The sequence below is a fragment of the Falco rusticolus genome, chromosome 5, assembly GCF_015220075.1.
Source record: "Falco rusticolus isolate bFalRus1 chromosome 5, bFalRus1.pri, whole genome shotgun sequence".
Classification (NCBI taxonomy): domain Eukaryota; kingdom Metazoa; phylum Chordata; class Aves; order Falconiformes; family Falconidae; genus Falco; species Falco rusticolus.
The window spans coordinates 46,528,949-46,543,921 of record NC_051191.1 but is presented as its reverse complement, the minus strand read 5'-3'; the positions used below and the strand labels follow the sequence as shown (position 1 = coordinate 46,543,921).

General features: G+C 36.5%; 1 protein-coding gene across 1 annotated transcript in view; it reads left to right on the top strand.

Moving 5' to 3' along the window:
- Window positions 1-14,973, top strand: part of CFAP54 (cilia and flagella associated protein 54) — a 116,402-nt gene that overhangs the window by 42,793 nt on the left and 58,636 nt on the right. Inside the window, exons 23-30 of the mRNA XM_037389711.1 lie at window positions 430-615; window positions 1,639-1,781; window positions 4,371-4,518; window positions 5,499-5,654; window positions 7,269-7,391; window positions 10,183-10,326; window positions 11,620-11,716; window positions 14,681-14,770. Coding sequence (XP_037245608.1) covers window positions 430-615; window positions 1,639-1,781; window positions 4,371-4,518; window positions 5,499-5,654; window positions 7,269-7,391; window positions 10,183-10,326; window positions 11,620-11,716; window positions 14,681-14,770 — 1,087 coding nt within the window. The remainder of the gene's footprint in view (window positions 1-429; window positions 616-1,638; window positions 1,782-4,370; window positions 4,519-5,498; window positions 5,655-7,268; window positions 7,392-10,182; window positions 10,327-11,619; window positions 11,717-14,680; window positions 14,771-14,973) is intronic.

Genomic DNA, 14,973 nt, shown 5'->3' with positions numbered 1-14,973 from the left:
AATACATGCATGTGGCATGTGTGGAGGAGAGCCATATGCTCTTTCTCAGGAAGCACAACTCAGGGCTAGAATGTTTCCAGCTCAATGACTGCAAGCACGTGCACTCATGGTGTGAATATAGAAATGGACAAAAATGTCTTAGAGAAACTCCAGGTCCTGGTACTTAACTGTACTCTTAGGTTATGTGCTCTGTATACTCAACTGCATTCCAGAGAAAGCTGATACATTTTTTCCCCTGTCATTTCATTGTTTTCTCATTGTCTTCAAGAACCTAATACCATGTGGAAACATGACGTGTCTGTTAATCTAGGTTGTACTTTGATTGTATCCAACACCATTAAATAATTTATTGAACAGTAAAAGTTTAGAGTTTGAGATTTGTTTTTGATATGTATAGTGGGTGTAAGTGGAAAATATTTTTATTGATAGATACCAGCTGATGGGAAAAGCCTCTTGGAAATACAAGGCTTAGATCCCAATGAGAAATACGTATTTGCAGTCGCAGCATATTCTTCTGATGGAAAACTTATTGGTGATGCCATTGGGGAAACAACTAAGCCAATCCTTGCTTATCCACCTCTTTCTGCTACTACTGTTCGAGCCTATCTCACTGAGGTAGGATTAGAGTCTTGAATAATAAACACATAATTTAATTTGCTTGTAATTATTTGTTTTCACTGGTAGCTCTAAAACTTCTGGTAAAACCTCAAGATTTTCTTGCCAAAAGCTTGACAAGCACAAATCACAATTGTAACATAACAAATGGTATATTTGAGTAACTCAATTCTTAATTCAAAATTACTGGAAATTCCAGTTTAAGGGAAAAGATGTCTCTTAGCTAGTTTTTTTTTATTCCTGTTCCTGTTTTTCAGTCTGCATTTAGGTTCTTTCTTCTGTTTTATAATTTATTATTTCATTTTTCTGATTGAAACCAAGTGCTGGAAATCATCTTATTAGTCATTACAGTATGGGATGAAAAATGTGATTGAACTTGACAGGTATCAAATCCAACCATTTTTATATTGAAATTATTTTCGTAGTGTCTTGTGGAAAACTACAAAGGCTCTGTCAGACCTTTATCATAATTTTTGGTATTCTTAAAAAGAAAATTTAAAACAGATTGTGGCATGGAAAAAAGTCAAATTGTCTAGTCCTGTAAATTAGATAATGGGCAACAGTTAGAAAATTTTCTAAAATATTCCAGAGTAAGGGATATCCACATGAATTTATACCTATTTGTGTGTGGCTCCATCTATATCTTGTTATCCAGAGCAGTAGGGCATTCTGCAGTATTAGTAAAATGAACCTAGATGAAACAATATGCCTTCAAAAACTGCAGTACGATACCTGTAAATTATTCCACAAAGGGCTGCTAGATCCTTGGTTAACAGTCAAGAAACTCTTCTGCCTTCTCTGATGCTAATTCTGAAGGCAAACTAATACTAGTAGAATCAGATTGCTACTACATTTGTTTTATTCAAATATGTTAGAATATTCTTACAGAAATTGTAAATATACATGTTGGGGGCGAGTTTTAAAACTTTTCTTTGTACCATAATCATGTTTGTCTTGGTTATTTGATGAACATGGAAACCTGGTAAATTTTTTGTTGTTGGTTTTTTTTGGGTTTTTTTGTAGGTGGCCTATCAGACTGGCAACTATACATTAGCCAGAGAAGCATTTTCACCAATGTGGGATTATTTTGTTTCAAATTCTTCTCCACTGCCTGCCAATGCAGCTGTTATTTCTGCAAGCAGTAATTTGACTATATCTGAAAACAGGTAACTGGCAAAAACAAAGTAACAGTTAATTATAGATGTGCACATTTTATTTTGAAGAGTACCAGGTTGTGAAATTTTGTTCAGACTTGTGATATGAAAAACATTCTGGAAAAAAAAAGGTGTGAAATGTGTTATAAAAATGTAGTGTTTTATAATTAGCAGAGGATTTTTATTATATATGGAACTGCTAACATTTACATACCTAATTCTTTATAATGATTGTTTTCTTAAGATAATTGGAAAACATTTATGAAGTGGCTATTAATTCAGTGTGATGCATTTTCACATGCAAAATATGTAATATGCACTGGGTTCTTGACTTTCGATTAAGGGAGCAGTAAAGTTCAGAAATTGTGAAAATGTTGTCAAGAACACCACCCAAAAGGGGTAAATTCTTGCTAATTTTGTTTTGTGGAGGCTAGATAATCTGCCAATAATCTTTGAATATACTAAAGTGCTTTAGGAGATATATTTAAAATTAATTAATTTGTAAGTAAATTTCAAATATTCAACCATAATATTATAGGTTTTTCATGATGACAAAGCCCAGCTAAAAATTTTGCAGTTACATTCACTGAAATTAAATAGAACCAAATGCAAAACCAATTGAAATCTTAATTAATTCCCAGATAAAAGAAAGAGATGTGTATGAAATAATGGACATGAAATACTGTAATAAAAATATAGTTTTAAATGTTAGTCAACTGCTTACAATTTGATAATGAATTAACATCCAATAAAACTGAATGCAAATCATCATCTTCACTTGTGTGGAATTCTCTTTAGACTAGTTCTTTCATCTCCATTTCAGTCTGACAGACTGGCTTAGTCTTGAAACCGTGGTGACAAGAAGCAACCTTATTGCCTGTTGTGTTAATAGTTCCTGAATGTTTCAAGAATTAAAGAAGAAATAAATAAAGATCTTTGTTTCAAGAAATAGATATTAGGGGGATTTCCTAAAAGTTTTGTCAGAATGCTTCCATTTCCACTTTACAGACAGAATGACCAGTAATCAGCTATTCTAAGACATAACGTAGCTAGCGTTTTCTCCAGATTGTTTTGATACACTTGCGTCAGAGCCAGTGTTTTTTTCATGGCAGTGCTGTTTGGGTGCAAGCAGATAATGTAGCCTTGTGTGTGCTTTGAATCCTGTAGGAGAGAGTAATGTGTCTAAGCATACTTGTTATTTGAGGCTCAGCCAGACTACTGGTGTGTCTCTTGTATGTCCTTCAGGTGCCACCATGTGTCTGATACTAGGCATACAAATTTACCAAAGGTCTTGATGTTAGGTGCCATAAGAGCATTTGGGATTTACAGGCAGCCTGTGGACTGCATTGATGCACACAGATAATCACTAGACATCCTATTTCATGATGATGTGGATGTTTTAAATCTATCACTGGCCTAGGCAACAAAGCAGGAATGCAAGTCTGGTCATTGTGGGTTTTTTTGGCAATTGTTTTTCACTAATATTTTTTCCTGATCAGTTCTTCTCCTTCCACTCCCCCTCCCCCTCCCCCACCCCCCCCACCCCCCCCACCTCGATACATACAGCTGCAGAAATAACATGATGTGAATTAAGCTACTTTCAGATACATCAAACGAAGACAGAAAATTTTAAATAGCTGTGCAAAGCAGTTTCAGGGTTTTTGCTTTTTTGACAGTGATGTCCAAGCCTAATTCCGCGCCCCCCCCTCCCCCCCCCCCCGCATTTAATATGGAAGATTATCAAAGCTGCAGTATCAGACCTGAAATAAAGAGGTTTCAGTTTTACTGATCGGTAGTTAAGAAATTAGATGGACTAGCTTGAAAGTGCATAGGACTTAACGGTACAGTAGAGGGAGCTGGAAGGAAAGGAAACCTGTTTCCAGCCAGAAGCGCTGCTGGTATCTTGGTAATGTCAAGTATGTGAATGTGTCTATTTGATCTTCCTTCTTGAGTTTCAGTCTCTTTTAGGAAATACAATCGAGGAGGAGGAATTTATTTATTATACTTCAAAATAATAGGATTTTTCCTGTAACAACAATAAAATAATAATTTAAAAAAAAACCACCCACCAAAGACAAATGCCCCCTACCCCCAGGGAAGGCAAAAAAAGTCCAACAAAAAAGCAAGCAGAAGAGAGATTCTTTTGAAACTTGTAATACAAGACATCAGTGATGAAAAGGAGTCTGTTACTAACACTTAGTAATGGACTTCACAACTGCATGCGTCATTGTCAGAATACAGAAAAATAATGTGTAAAAGGAGTCATTAAAATAGATAAGCTTTATCATCCCAAGTTTTAAAAATGTTCAACGTAAATTTCACTGGATTGGATGAAACAACTAAGGAAAAGCTCTTTTAGGATAGTAGAAGGTGGATAACAATTTGAAAAGAAGTCTTATCCCTTTTATTTATTTTTTTGTTAGAAATTTTAAATGCTTTTTTTCAGTTTTGCATATAAATCTTCTTTCCAGAAGTAGCTACAGTAATCCTTTTTTTCTGTAATTTTAAAATTAAAGAATGCATTTTAATATAATGCAATTTCAGGCATGTGATATCTGAATCATCATTAACATGCTTTTACTGTGCTTTTTTGTTTTGTAGGTTACGTTTTGAAGCTCTGTCTCGGACTTCTCCTATTACCTTGCACCTCTTTCTAAGGAATATATTTGCTGTCTGTGACATTAATGTCATGGAAGGAGCACTCTTCTGTGATTCCGTCTGTTCCAACAAGATACTTTATAAGGACCAAGTATGTGTGGCTTAAAATAATATACTGGATTTGATTTTACTTTTTGATCAGCTTTATTTCATCATCACAAGATAAATGTTGCAATGTACTAAGCCTGTTTACAGAATACTTCATTTTCTGTGAGTCATCTGGTCTTCCTTTCTGAAGTATTTTAGTTGCTGTTGGTAATTTGCATCCTGGTGGAAAGATGTTTCTGAATCAGTTTTTGCCTAATCCAAAGTCCACCAATTCTAACTGAGGAAGGATTTTCCTTGACTTCAGTGGTGGTGGACTGTAATTTAAGAAAGAAGTTCAATCATTGTTATTTTTGTTCTACTAAATTGCACCTTGGATTTTTGGTTTTAAATATTTCTGCTATTTAATACAGATATTTTCATTAATACTGAAGTTCTAACAGGGCTTCATGGTTTTAATATACTAAGTTTTTATCTTATTTCAGACTTTTTTATAGTATAATGGCATGTTAATGACACAAAGGACTTTCTTTTACATTGAATAGTCAAGATTTGCCTCCCATATTATTACATTCCTATTCCACTCTTTGCTGAAGTATTTGTCTCATAAAAATGTGAGCAGTCAATTACTCGGTGACTTTACTGGATCTGCTCATACATGCAAGGACTTCAGCAGATAACTGGAAGGGAAGGAAGGAATTGTTATCCTCCCCTTACTTCCTCTGAGAGCTTAGCATGTGAAATTTCCACTCCACACAGGCTGAGGTTGTTAACCAGGCTTTGTAAATTATATGGGCAAATTCAGAGGGCACAATTAGGTCAAGAACAATTGTTTCCTTTAGAATCGTGAATAATTTTGCATTTGTTTGTATACTTCTAACAGGTATCAATGTAGATTCATTTTTAAACTTTTACTTGCCGCTTACACTGCTTTTTAAACTGCAATAACATCTGTCTTTTTTCACTCTCAAATGATTTAAAACAACAGAATTTGTATTTGAATCAAAATGTGTTTCTTTTTTACAGGTTGCTAGATTAGCAGAATGTGAAAGAATGACTGTGGCAATTGAACTTAGCAATTGGTTAAATGATGCGAGTTACACCCTGCAGTCTGTAGTACAATGTTATGGCCTCCTTGCTCCAATTATTTATCACAAGATTTCTTCAGTGCCGGTAGTTCAGGTGAGAGAATTTTAAGACAAAGCAGCTGGCATCCAATTCCTGCAGTTACTGTGATTCAAATTAAATTTATAATGGAGTGTACGGTGGGAGAGCTAAATATCTAGATGTTGGGTTTTTAGTGGCTGCTGAAAGAAAAGCCTTTAATGGTTTTATGTGTTCCCAACACATATGTTCAGTGTAAGCTGCACAGATTCTGCTCTCAGATATGCTTAAGTAACTGCAGAATAGCGATTGTTTCTTCAGGATGATGTGTTGATATTATAAAACTCTAGTAGAATCTGTGACGTAACTTTACTTGAATGCTATTTGCAGACAGCAATTCTGAGGAAAGAAAAGCATTTGCCTATGGCTTTTTTTGGAATGTTAGCTTCATATAGAGTTTTCTTTTCTTCTTAAAAAAAGAAGGCTAATTGTTTTGATAATGCAGTCTTTAGTTTTCAGGCATGTGCTCTTTTTTCCAGAAGCAAGTACTTTCTCTTTGAAAACAGAGTACCTGAATCCTTTCCTTCCATTTCTGAAGCAGTGGAGGTGTTTTGTAGATGTAGCAAGGATGCAGTAGAAACATGCAACTTTTTTCCCCATAATTGGGTAGTTTTGTCAGGGAACAGCAGTAAGAGCGTGTTTGCGCTACGAGGAAGGTGACTGCAGTGCTGACAAGACACAGACTAGCAGCATCACAAAACAGCAGACAAAGCAGGGTGTTGGTAAGGGGATCCACTGAGAGTCCAGAGAAGCTGAGGTTATTGGGCTGGCCCAGGGTCCATCCAGGAGAAAAACTCAGGAGCTGCAGGAGTTAGATAGAGCCAGAGACTGGAGACAAGGCTACAACACAGGTCCAGGGTCCATCCAGGAGACAGAACTGAAGACCAGCATGCCAATACCATAGCTCGAGCAGGGACTGAAGGCTTGTGTCTGAGCTCAACTGGGACTCCCGGGCCCCTGGGCAGAAGGTGTGAGGGGAGGCCCCATGTGGGACTGCTCACGGAATGACTGTTGGGGCACTCAGGGCCCCGAGAAGCTTTTAGGAGTGTTTAGAAAAACAACCCCACCTATTTACATAGAGGGATAGCCTCTTGCTTAAGAAGTCATTGACTGTAATGACCTACTAAAGGCACAGCTAGCCACTGGAAATGGCTTCTGTTTCAGGTTTCCTAATTAAAGGGAAAAATAATTTAGTCACGTGTTCTTTTCATGCCTGATAGACAAAAATGGGGGGAAAAAAGTCTTCTATTTTTAGAGCGTACTGGAAACATTTTTCTTTCATTTAAAATTCTGACCAGTTTGATATATTTTTAAGCAGTCCTCTACTAGGAGTATGTCATCTCACTGAATTAAGCATTCTTTGATTTCATGTTAATTAAATCAGCAAAAATATCCATTATGTATCTGTAATTTAATATCTGTGATTTTATGAGAACATGTGATTTATTCCAAAGGGCTTGAAATCAAAGTGGTTGAAATCTTGACACCGTTAAATTAAATGGAAATTTTATTATTGGCTTTTGTTATCCATTAGATTTCAAAGCATTTTTAAAGTTCACCAGGCTTTACAGAGGTACAAGCTTGTAAGTGAGTTGCAGACTCCAAACCATCTTTTAACCCTTGTATTTACAGATCCTTATTAAGTGTTTGGCTGTTCTTCAAGAAATTCCAAGTGCCATTTTGCAGAGGAGACAGGCAGGATGTTATGAGAGCATTCAGCATATGATAGCTTGTACTTCATTTTATGCAGCAAAGGTAGGGTGTGGATTATTGTCCTTACAGCTTAGTTTAAAATATAGCTCTTGTTATTTAGAAAAAAGTTGGTAAGCTGGCCTTCAAAGTGGTATCTTAAGAGAACTGGTGCTCTAAAATGGTAAAGGTGTAGAAATGTGTATTAGTATCTTTGTATCAGTGCATTTCATATAATAATGACATTTTGACTTTTTAATAGAATTGAGAATTTTCATTTGTTCAGAAAATACACTGTAACTATTGGTCCGTGACATGAAATCTGTATTTTATATTACAGTGTTTATTTTTACATTTAAGGTAGCACTGTTTTCAATCAAGCCTATATGTAATATATAAATTTAAAAGTTTATTTACTGCAAATAGGCCATATTTGTGGTTTTAATCAGATTAGCATATCTGGCTTATTTACTATTCAGATACAAGAGACTATACCATTTAGTCCAACAGGCTGGCAAGAACGTAAGCGCCATGATTTTTAACCATAATACATATTTGTAGATCACATTTATGATTCAGATTCTCAATCTGTTTAGTGAGATAAGAAGAAACATGGTACCAGTAGGAGTTTATTCCTCAGGTATAGAGACATGCTAGAGTTAAAGTACTTGCCATGAAACATGTATGATGTGGAAAAGTCAGCTTTCCTCTAGCTTTGAGTACACCTCAGCTAAGAGCTTGTTATTGAAGCTGAGCTGTGGCTGATTCTTTGAGGGATTCCCCTGTGTTGGTGATCTCTCATCTGAGTCTTCATAGGAGCTAGATCTCTGTGCTTACCTCACAAGACCAGATCAGTGTCAAGTATCCTTAAAAGCGTACTTCAAGAAGACCCGGGTTTCATTCTTTCTAGAAAGATGAGTATTTTAAGCCTTAGTGTCATCATTTTCTTTGTATCAATCAATGATTTCATGGCTGTGAGGGCAGTGTCAGGGCATGGTGAGGGCTGGGGAACCAGAAGCTGAGGGCAATGTCATGGCTGGCAAGGCAGCACATGGCAGTCAGGTTCAACCAGGAGTTAAGATCATTGGGTGAGTTTATAGTGCTGAGGCAGGTCTGAGCTGAAGCTGGGAAGTCGATCTGCAGGTCAGGATCAGGTCTGGTGAGGGTGGCTAGGGTAAGACACAGCCCAGCAGACTGGTCCATTGTGATGGAAGCAGTCTGAGGTCAAGCTGAGGAGCCCATCCATGGGTCAGGTGTCCAGACCAGTGAATCCATGGCCAGGCCCAAGCATGGCTTGGAGCATGCTGGAGACCAGCATTCCTGCCATGTAGGAACTGGCAGGGACCATAGGCTCAGGACTGAGCTGAAAAGGGAGCTCCTGGCTCCATGGGGGGAGGGCCTAGGTGGAGGCTATCAAGGCCAATAAAGCCTATTTCGTGGTTTAACCCCGGCCAGCAACCAAGCCCCATGCAGCCAGTCGCTCACTCCCCCTCACTCAGAGGCATGGGGAGGAGAATCGGAAAGGAATGTAAAAGTCAAGGGTTGAGATAAGAACAATTTAATAATTTAAACAGAATAAAGAGGTAAGAACAATAACAATAATAGTAACAATAATAATATTAACAAAATGGAAAGGTGGGGAAAAAGGGTAAAGCAAAAGCTGCACACACAAGCAAAGCAAAGCAAGGAATTCATTCACCACTTCCCAAGGGCAGGCAGGGTTTTGGCCATCCCCAGGAAGGCCGGGCTCCATCATGCATAACAGTTACTTGGGAAGACAAACGACTTAATGCCAAATGTCCCCCCCTTTCTCTTTCTTCCCCCAGTTCATATACTCAGCATGACGTCATATGGTGTGGAATACCTCTTTGGCTAGCTTGGGTCACCTGTCCTGGCTGTGTCCCCTCCCAATTTCCCGTGCCCCCTCAGCCCTCTGGCTGGCAGGGCCCAAGGAACTGAAGAGTCCTTGATTTAGTATAAACATCACCCAGCAAAGACTAAAAACATCAGTGTCCTATCAACATTGTTCTCACATAAGAGCCAAAACAGAGCACTGTACTAACTACTAAGAAGAAAATTAACTCTATCCCAGCTGAAACCAGGACAGCCTAACAGAATGTTAACACCTTCATACAGTGTTTGTTGCTAGATTCCTCAGTTAAATGACTGTCTGTTTGTACTGCTGATTTTGGTTTTTTTCCTTAGAGACACCATTTCAAGAGAATAGCAAACAGAATGAGTGAATTGCAAATGCTTCTGATTAATCCATCATATATGGTTTTCTGTGGAGTTACAGTCAGGCCATGCACTGTATTTATCCTAAAGTAATCTATACACTTTGTATCCCAAAGACAAACAACCTAAAGTTAAGTTACCTTGCATACAGTAGAAACACTTCGTCCTTTAGAGTTCTATCTAAAGAAGATAAAGCCATCTAAAAGCATTTCCTACACTGTTCATTTTATAAATTTCACCATTCCTTTCACTAATACAGTTGGGATTTTCAAATGGGCACTCGATACCAGAGACGTAAATGAGGATCATTTAGTTACCCTTTATATTCTTTGATAGCAGTACTGCCTGAGAACAGGGAGACTGTCAATCACAGCAGCAGATATTTCTGGTTAAATCTTTCTGTTCTCTGAGGGATAGGTTAAGCAGAAGTAGAACACGTAGATAAGATATCTTAATTTCCAATTATTTTACAGTTTTATAGTCCTGTTTTTAAATGAAAAGAAATTTAAGTATTGAGTAATTAATTTCTATTTATAATATTCATGCATTTTGACAGTTATAAGTAGACAAAAATGAAACATTACATTATGTAAAAAATATATAACAAATGATTCTTTAATAGGTACTACGTTCATGGAAAGAATATGAACTAGCAGTAATTATTGTTAACTATGGGAAAAAACTGTTGAATTCCTCAACAACCACCTCACCCTGCCTGTCAGGAGCTATGAAAACTGAAGAAACACACACTAATAAAGGAGTTAAAGTAATTGCTTTGATTTTTACTTTTTCTTTTCTCTGAATACTGTATTGTATTATTTTGAAGACTACATTTAACTGCTTGTTTTACAAGTGATGGTATGGGCTAAGAGTGTCTTTGTAGAATAAGAGTTCCCAAAGTACAGTAGCCGTCTTTGTTAAGACCAGTTGCAGATTGCTGTGGGTACAGGGTCTCATCTTGTTGAACTGGAGAGGGGTTAGCAGTTCAGAGCTATGAGAATCCTGCAGATACTTATACAAGCATCCTTAACTGATCTTCATATATAGTTTCGAGGAATGCTTTATTAGACTGAAAAGATAATTCAATATATTAGTAAAAAGAGAAAAAATATCCTTAATAATGTAGAAACTTAGCCTTTCATTTTGTGTAGCATCTGCTTGACACTGAGTCATAAGAGAATAAATTGGTACTGAAAAATATTTCTCAATGGAAGAACTGTCAACCTCAATTGCAAAGAGGTGCAGCAGGTTTTCTGCTGAGGATTTCCTGCAACTTAGAATTAGTAAAGTGTTGGTTCTCCATACCTTTCTGTCTTTTTTCTTTCAATGATTTTAGAAAAGATTTTACTGGAGAGGAAATTCGAAAAAGAATTAAGAAAGTAGGAATAACGACAGAGAAAAGAAGCACTGTGAGCGTGAAACTGAGATATATTAGAGGGACAAAACGTCAGTCAGCTTACAGGGAAAGGTTTCTGTAAGAAAATTTGTAGGACACTGATAGGATCCAGGACAAAATTTCCTCCATTGTTCATTGCTGAGTTTGTGTTAACTGCTCCCAGGTTCATGCCAAAAAAGAGAAAGAAATATAAGATCATAGGAACAATATAGCATCTTGAGCAAAGTAGGGCTGACTGAAAATTTTATTTCCGCTGAAGTGAAAAAAATCCACCTTTCTTTCCAGAGGAATATTTTGATTTCTGTAGGCAATAAATAATCTATGAAAGATAATTTTTGTGGAAAACAACATATTTTGTCAAACATTCTGTTCAAATATGTTGTTGTAGGAGCATGTGGGACTTCCCTAAAAATTTATTGGTGGCAGAGCAACTCCACTCACTCCCTTGGAGATCAGTCAAGACTGAACCATGGCCAGGTTTTTGATGCTGTACTAAAAAATGTATGAACATCAATTCTATTTCTCTTGAAAAGAAAAATAAGACAATATTGATGAAATTATCAGATAGATTTAGAAGACTTGGGATCTAACCCATAGGCCACTATTGACCTGCTGGTTTTAGGTAAAAGCTAAGTTTTCGTAACTATCTATTGGATATTTCAGACCACTTCTGCAAAGACATCCCATTTAGCTGCAATGGCAAAAGCAACGGAAAATCTAAGTGCTCTTGAATCAAATCTCCTCAGACTGACAAAACCAGGTGGGTATACTATTAAAACACTTTTTATCTTTTTCTATGGAATTTTCTATGGTTTATTTATTATTAATTACCTACAAAGTACTTTTATTTCACATACCTCCCATGATAAATCAACTAAAATAATAATGTCAGTGATCTTATTTATACTGTAGTGATGTGTATAATGACTTTTATTAATCTTTTTTATCATTTCCATGAAAATACTGATTCCTTCTTAGAAAGGAACAGTATTTTGCGCTATTCTATGAATATATAAGTTCTCCTAACCTGTGTAAATTTGGTTCCTAAATCACAAAATGCAGTGGCAAAGACCAGTGTCCATTTATCACATGTCTTACTATTCTACCAGTGCTGGTAGTAATGACCACTGCAGGAAATTTTAGTGCAGAAAAGGCTTCCTGAATGAAGTTAACAGAAATTGTCCTTTTTGTGTAGGAATTCCATGTATACTAGCATTTAACTACCTTGGAACTCAGGAATGGATACATCAACTCTAAAATATCTTAGAGTCTGGATTAAGCACAAGAATTTTCAGGCTAATGTTTCTGCCAAAGTTAGATGAATTAATAAGTAGGATTTATAAAGGAAATTAGATTAGAACTTAAAACACAGAACCACTCCTGATGTTTTTTTCCATTATATTTCCATTATATTTACACGGCATCTTGTAATCCTTGGACCCTGGATAGAATCGTAGAATAATTTAGTTTGGAAGGCATTTCTGGAAGGCATTTATTTCAGCCACCTGCTCAAACAGGTACAGTTAGATCAGGTTGCTCTAGGACTTTTCCAGTCAAGTTTTGAATCTCTCTGAAGAAACTTTTTGCTATGGGCAACCTGTTCCAACAGTTACAACCCTTACGGTTTAAAAGTTTTTCTTTATATCTCTTTGGAAATTTCTGATTTCCAGCTTGTGTCTATTGCCTCTTGTGCTATCAGTGAGGACAGTCTCCACATTCTGTATTCATCCTATTAGGTAGGTGTGGACTCCTCTTAGCCTTCTCAAGACTGAAAAAAACCAATTCTCTCAGCCTCTTCTTGCTTTGTCAGGCGCTCTAGCTCCTTACCATCTTGGTGGTCCTTCACTGTACTTACTCCAGTATGTCAGTGTCCAAAACCAAACACAGTAACCTAGATGTGGTCTCACAAGTGCCAAATAGAGAGGAATAGTCACTTCCCTTAACCTGCTGGCTATGCTGTTTCTAATACAAACCAGTTTGAATTGGTCTTTGCTGCAAGGGCATGCTTCTGACTCATGTTCTAGTTATTGTCCATCATCTCTGTATATGCATTTGTCTTAAAAGAGAAAGCATTTCTGTAATAAATAGGATAAAAAGTGATGCAAAAATTCCATTGGTCTGTGTACTAATACTTCGTTTTTTGCTGCTGACACTGATGCCTACATTCCTGCAGAACAAGTTACAGAATGAATGAATTCTGTAAGTTAATTGAAAATTAAATTGATTACTTAATAAAATGATGTTCCATTCTTACTTAATAGAAAGTTAAATTAATGGGTTTACCAGTTAGAGAAAAACACATTTTCAGTAATTGGCAAATACTTGATGTCTGAAGTCTGCTCTGTTGCTGAAATAGCATATTCATCAATAAGTTTCAGGATACAAAGTGAAGGGAAATCTTTTGTTGAGCCATACAAAATAAATAATAAGTCTTACAGCTGTCCTTACAAATATGTATAAGGGGTTTAGGACAATGTGCACACCTGTAGGGCATGCTGTTAAAAATATTTTGGAAAAAAATATTGTCATAGCAAATCCTTGAAAGTAGATCAACACTTAGCATTCCATTGATGATATTGTATGAGAAAAATGGAAGAGCTGAATCTGCCCCTTTCATAAGAAACTGAGAAAACCAAAATATTTCATACACAGTACAATTTGAACTCTGAAATTTCAGATGTTTTCCCGTAAAAAATTTTTGGGAGGTATTATTCTTTGTGAAAATGCTTATTTGAAGCAATACATTTTTTAACTTGTCAAAGATGAGAGAGTACTAATAAAGGGTGTGACTCGTCCGAAAAAGAAAATACATCCCCCCCCCCCCCCCCCCCCCCTTGTCCTGGTGGCTGTCCTATTTAATTGGACATTATTTGCATTCAACAGATTTCAACTGACTGCTGCCTCTGGAGGGTGTTGCTATTGATCCACTATCGCAGCTGGTTGTTCCAGAGTGCATTTTTAACCTTGCTTTTTTCATGGACTAGCTGCATTGATCTTTCTCAACCACAAAACTTGCTTAAGCACAAAATTTGTGGGTCATGTTTCTTTATTAAGGCAAAATAGCAACTAGCACGTCACATTGTTCTGCTGCTCATCAACTGGTAACGCCGTTGTGTTTAACTCTCAGAAGCCTGAATGCAAGTTGTTGTTCTCCTATGTATTATATATACTAGTTATATTTATATATTGTGTGTATTATTTACACCTATATCTAATATATTACTTATAGATTATAAATACATTTGTATGCATATATTTATATAAATATTTGGGTGAAGAGAAAAAATTTCCTTTGTCTACTTATGCTATCCATATGCCGAGCGTGTATTTAAGCGTTAGTCACCAGTAGCATCATGTGTTTTGTTCATGCTGTATAGCTTTAAATACATTTTTGGACATGTCCTTACTGCACATCCTCCTCCACAGATAATTTTTATGGACCTTTGTTAGACCTCTGATGAACTCCAGACATCCTGCTCATTACTCTAGCAGCTGGTAGTTCATCAGTCACATCCATAAGCTCTTCATGTTTTAGGTGGCACAGCTACTTAAGTTAGAAGAAAAGAGCAAGCTTTTGAATTTCTTTCTGGTTGACAGTGAGAGATCTAAAAGAAAACTCCGTGCTAAAGGCCTTTTCTAGTCTTCAGTTACGATTCCAGGTAGAGGTTCTATTTGTACACTGTCACTGCCTGTCATAATGTTTTTGATTTGGTTATTGATGTAGCTCATGGATTAGAGCTTACAGGACAGGAAGATCCTTTGTTCCTCTACCCTGTAATTTCATGTTGGACACCAAACAGTGCTTATCGAGAAGGTAGGATAATTATTTTTTATTTTAATGTAAAGGCTTCTTTACTTCACAATGTTTCCAGTAAAGCCATCTACTACTTATTTGGAATAAGCTCTTGGAAAATTTCTCTTCATTTTGTTCATGAATATGTTTGTGTTGAATGTTCTTTTAAATTGAGGTACCCCATTTCCATGTTAAATTATGTTACTGAAAGAATTCATGGAAGT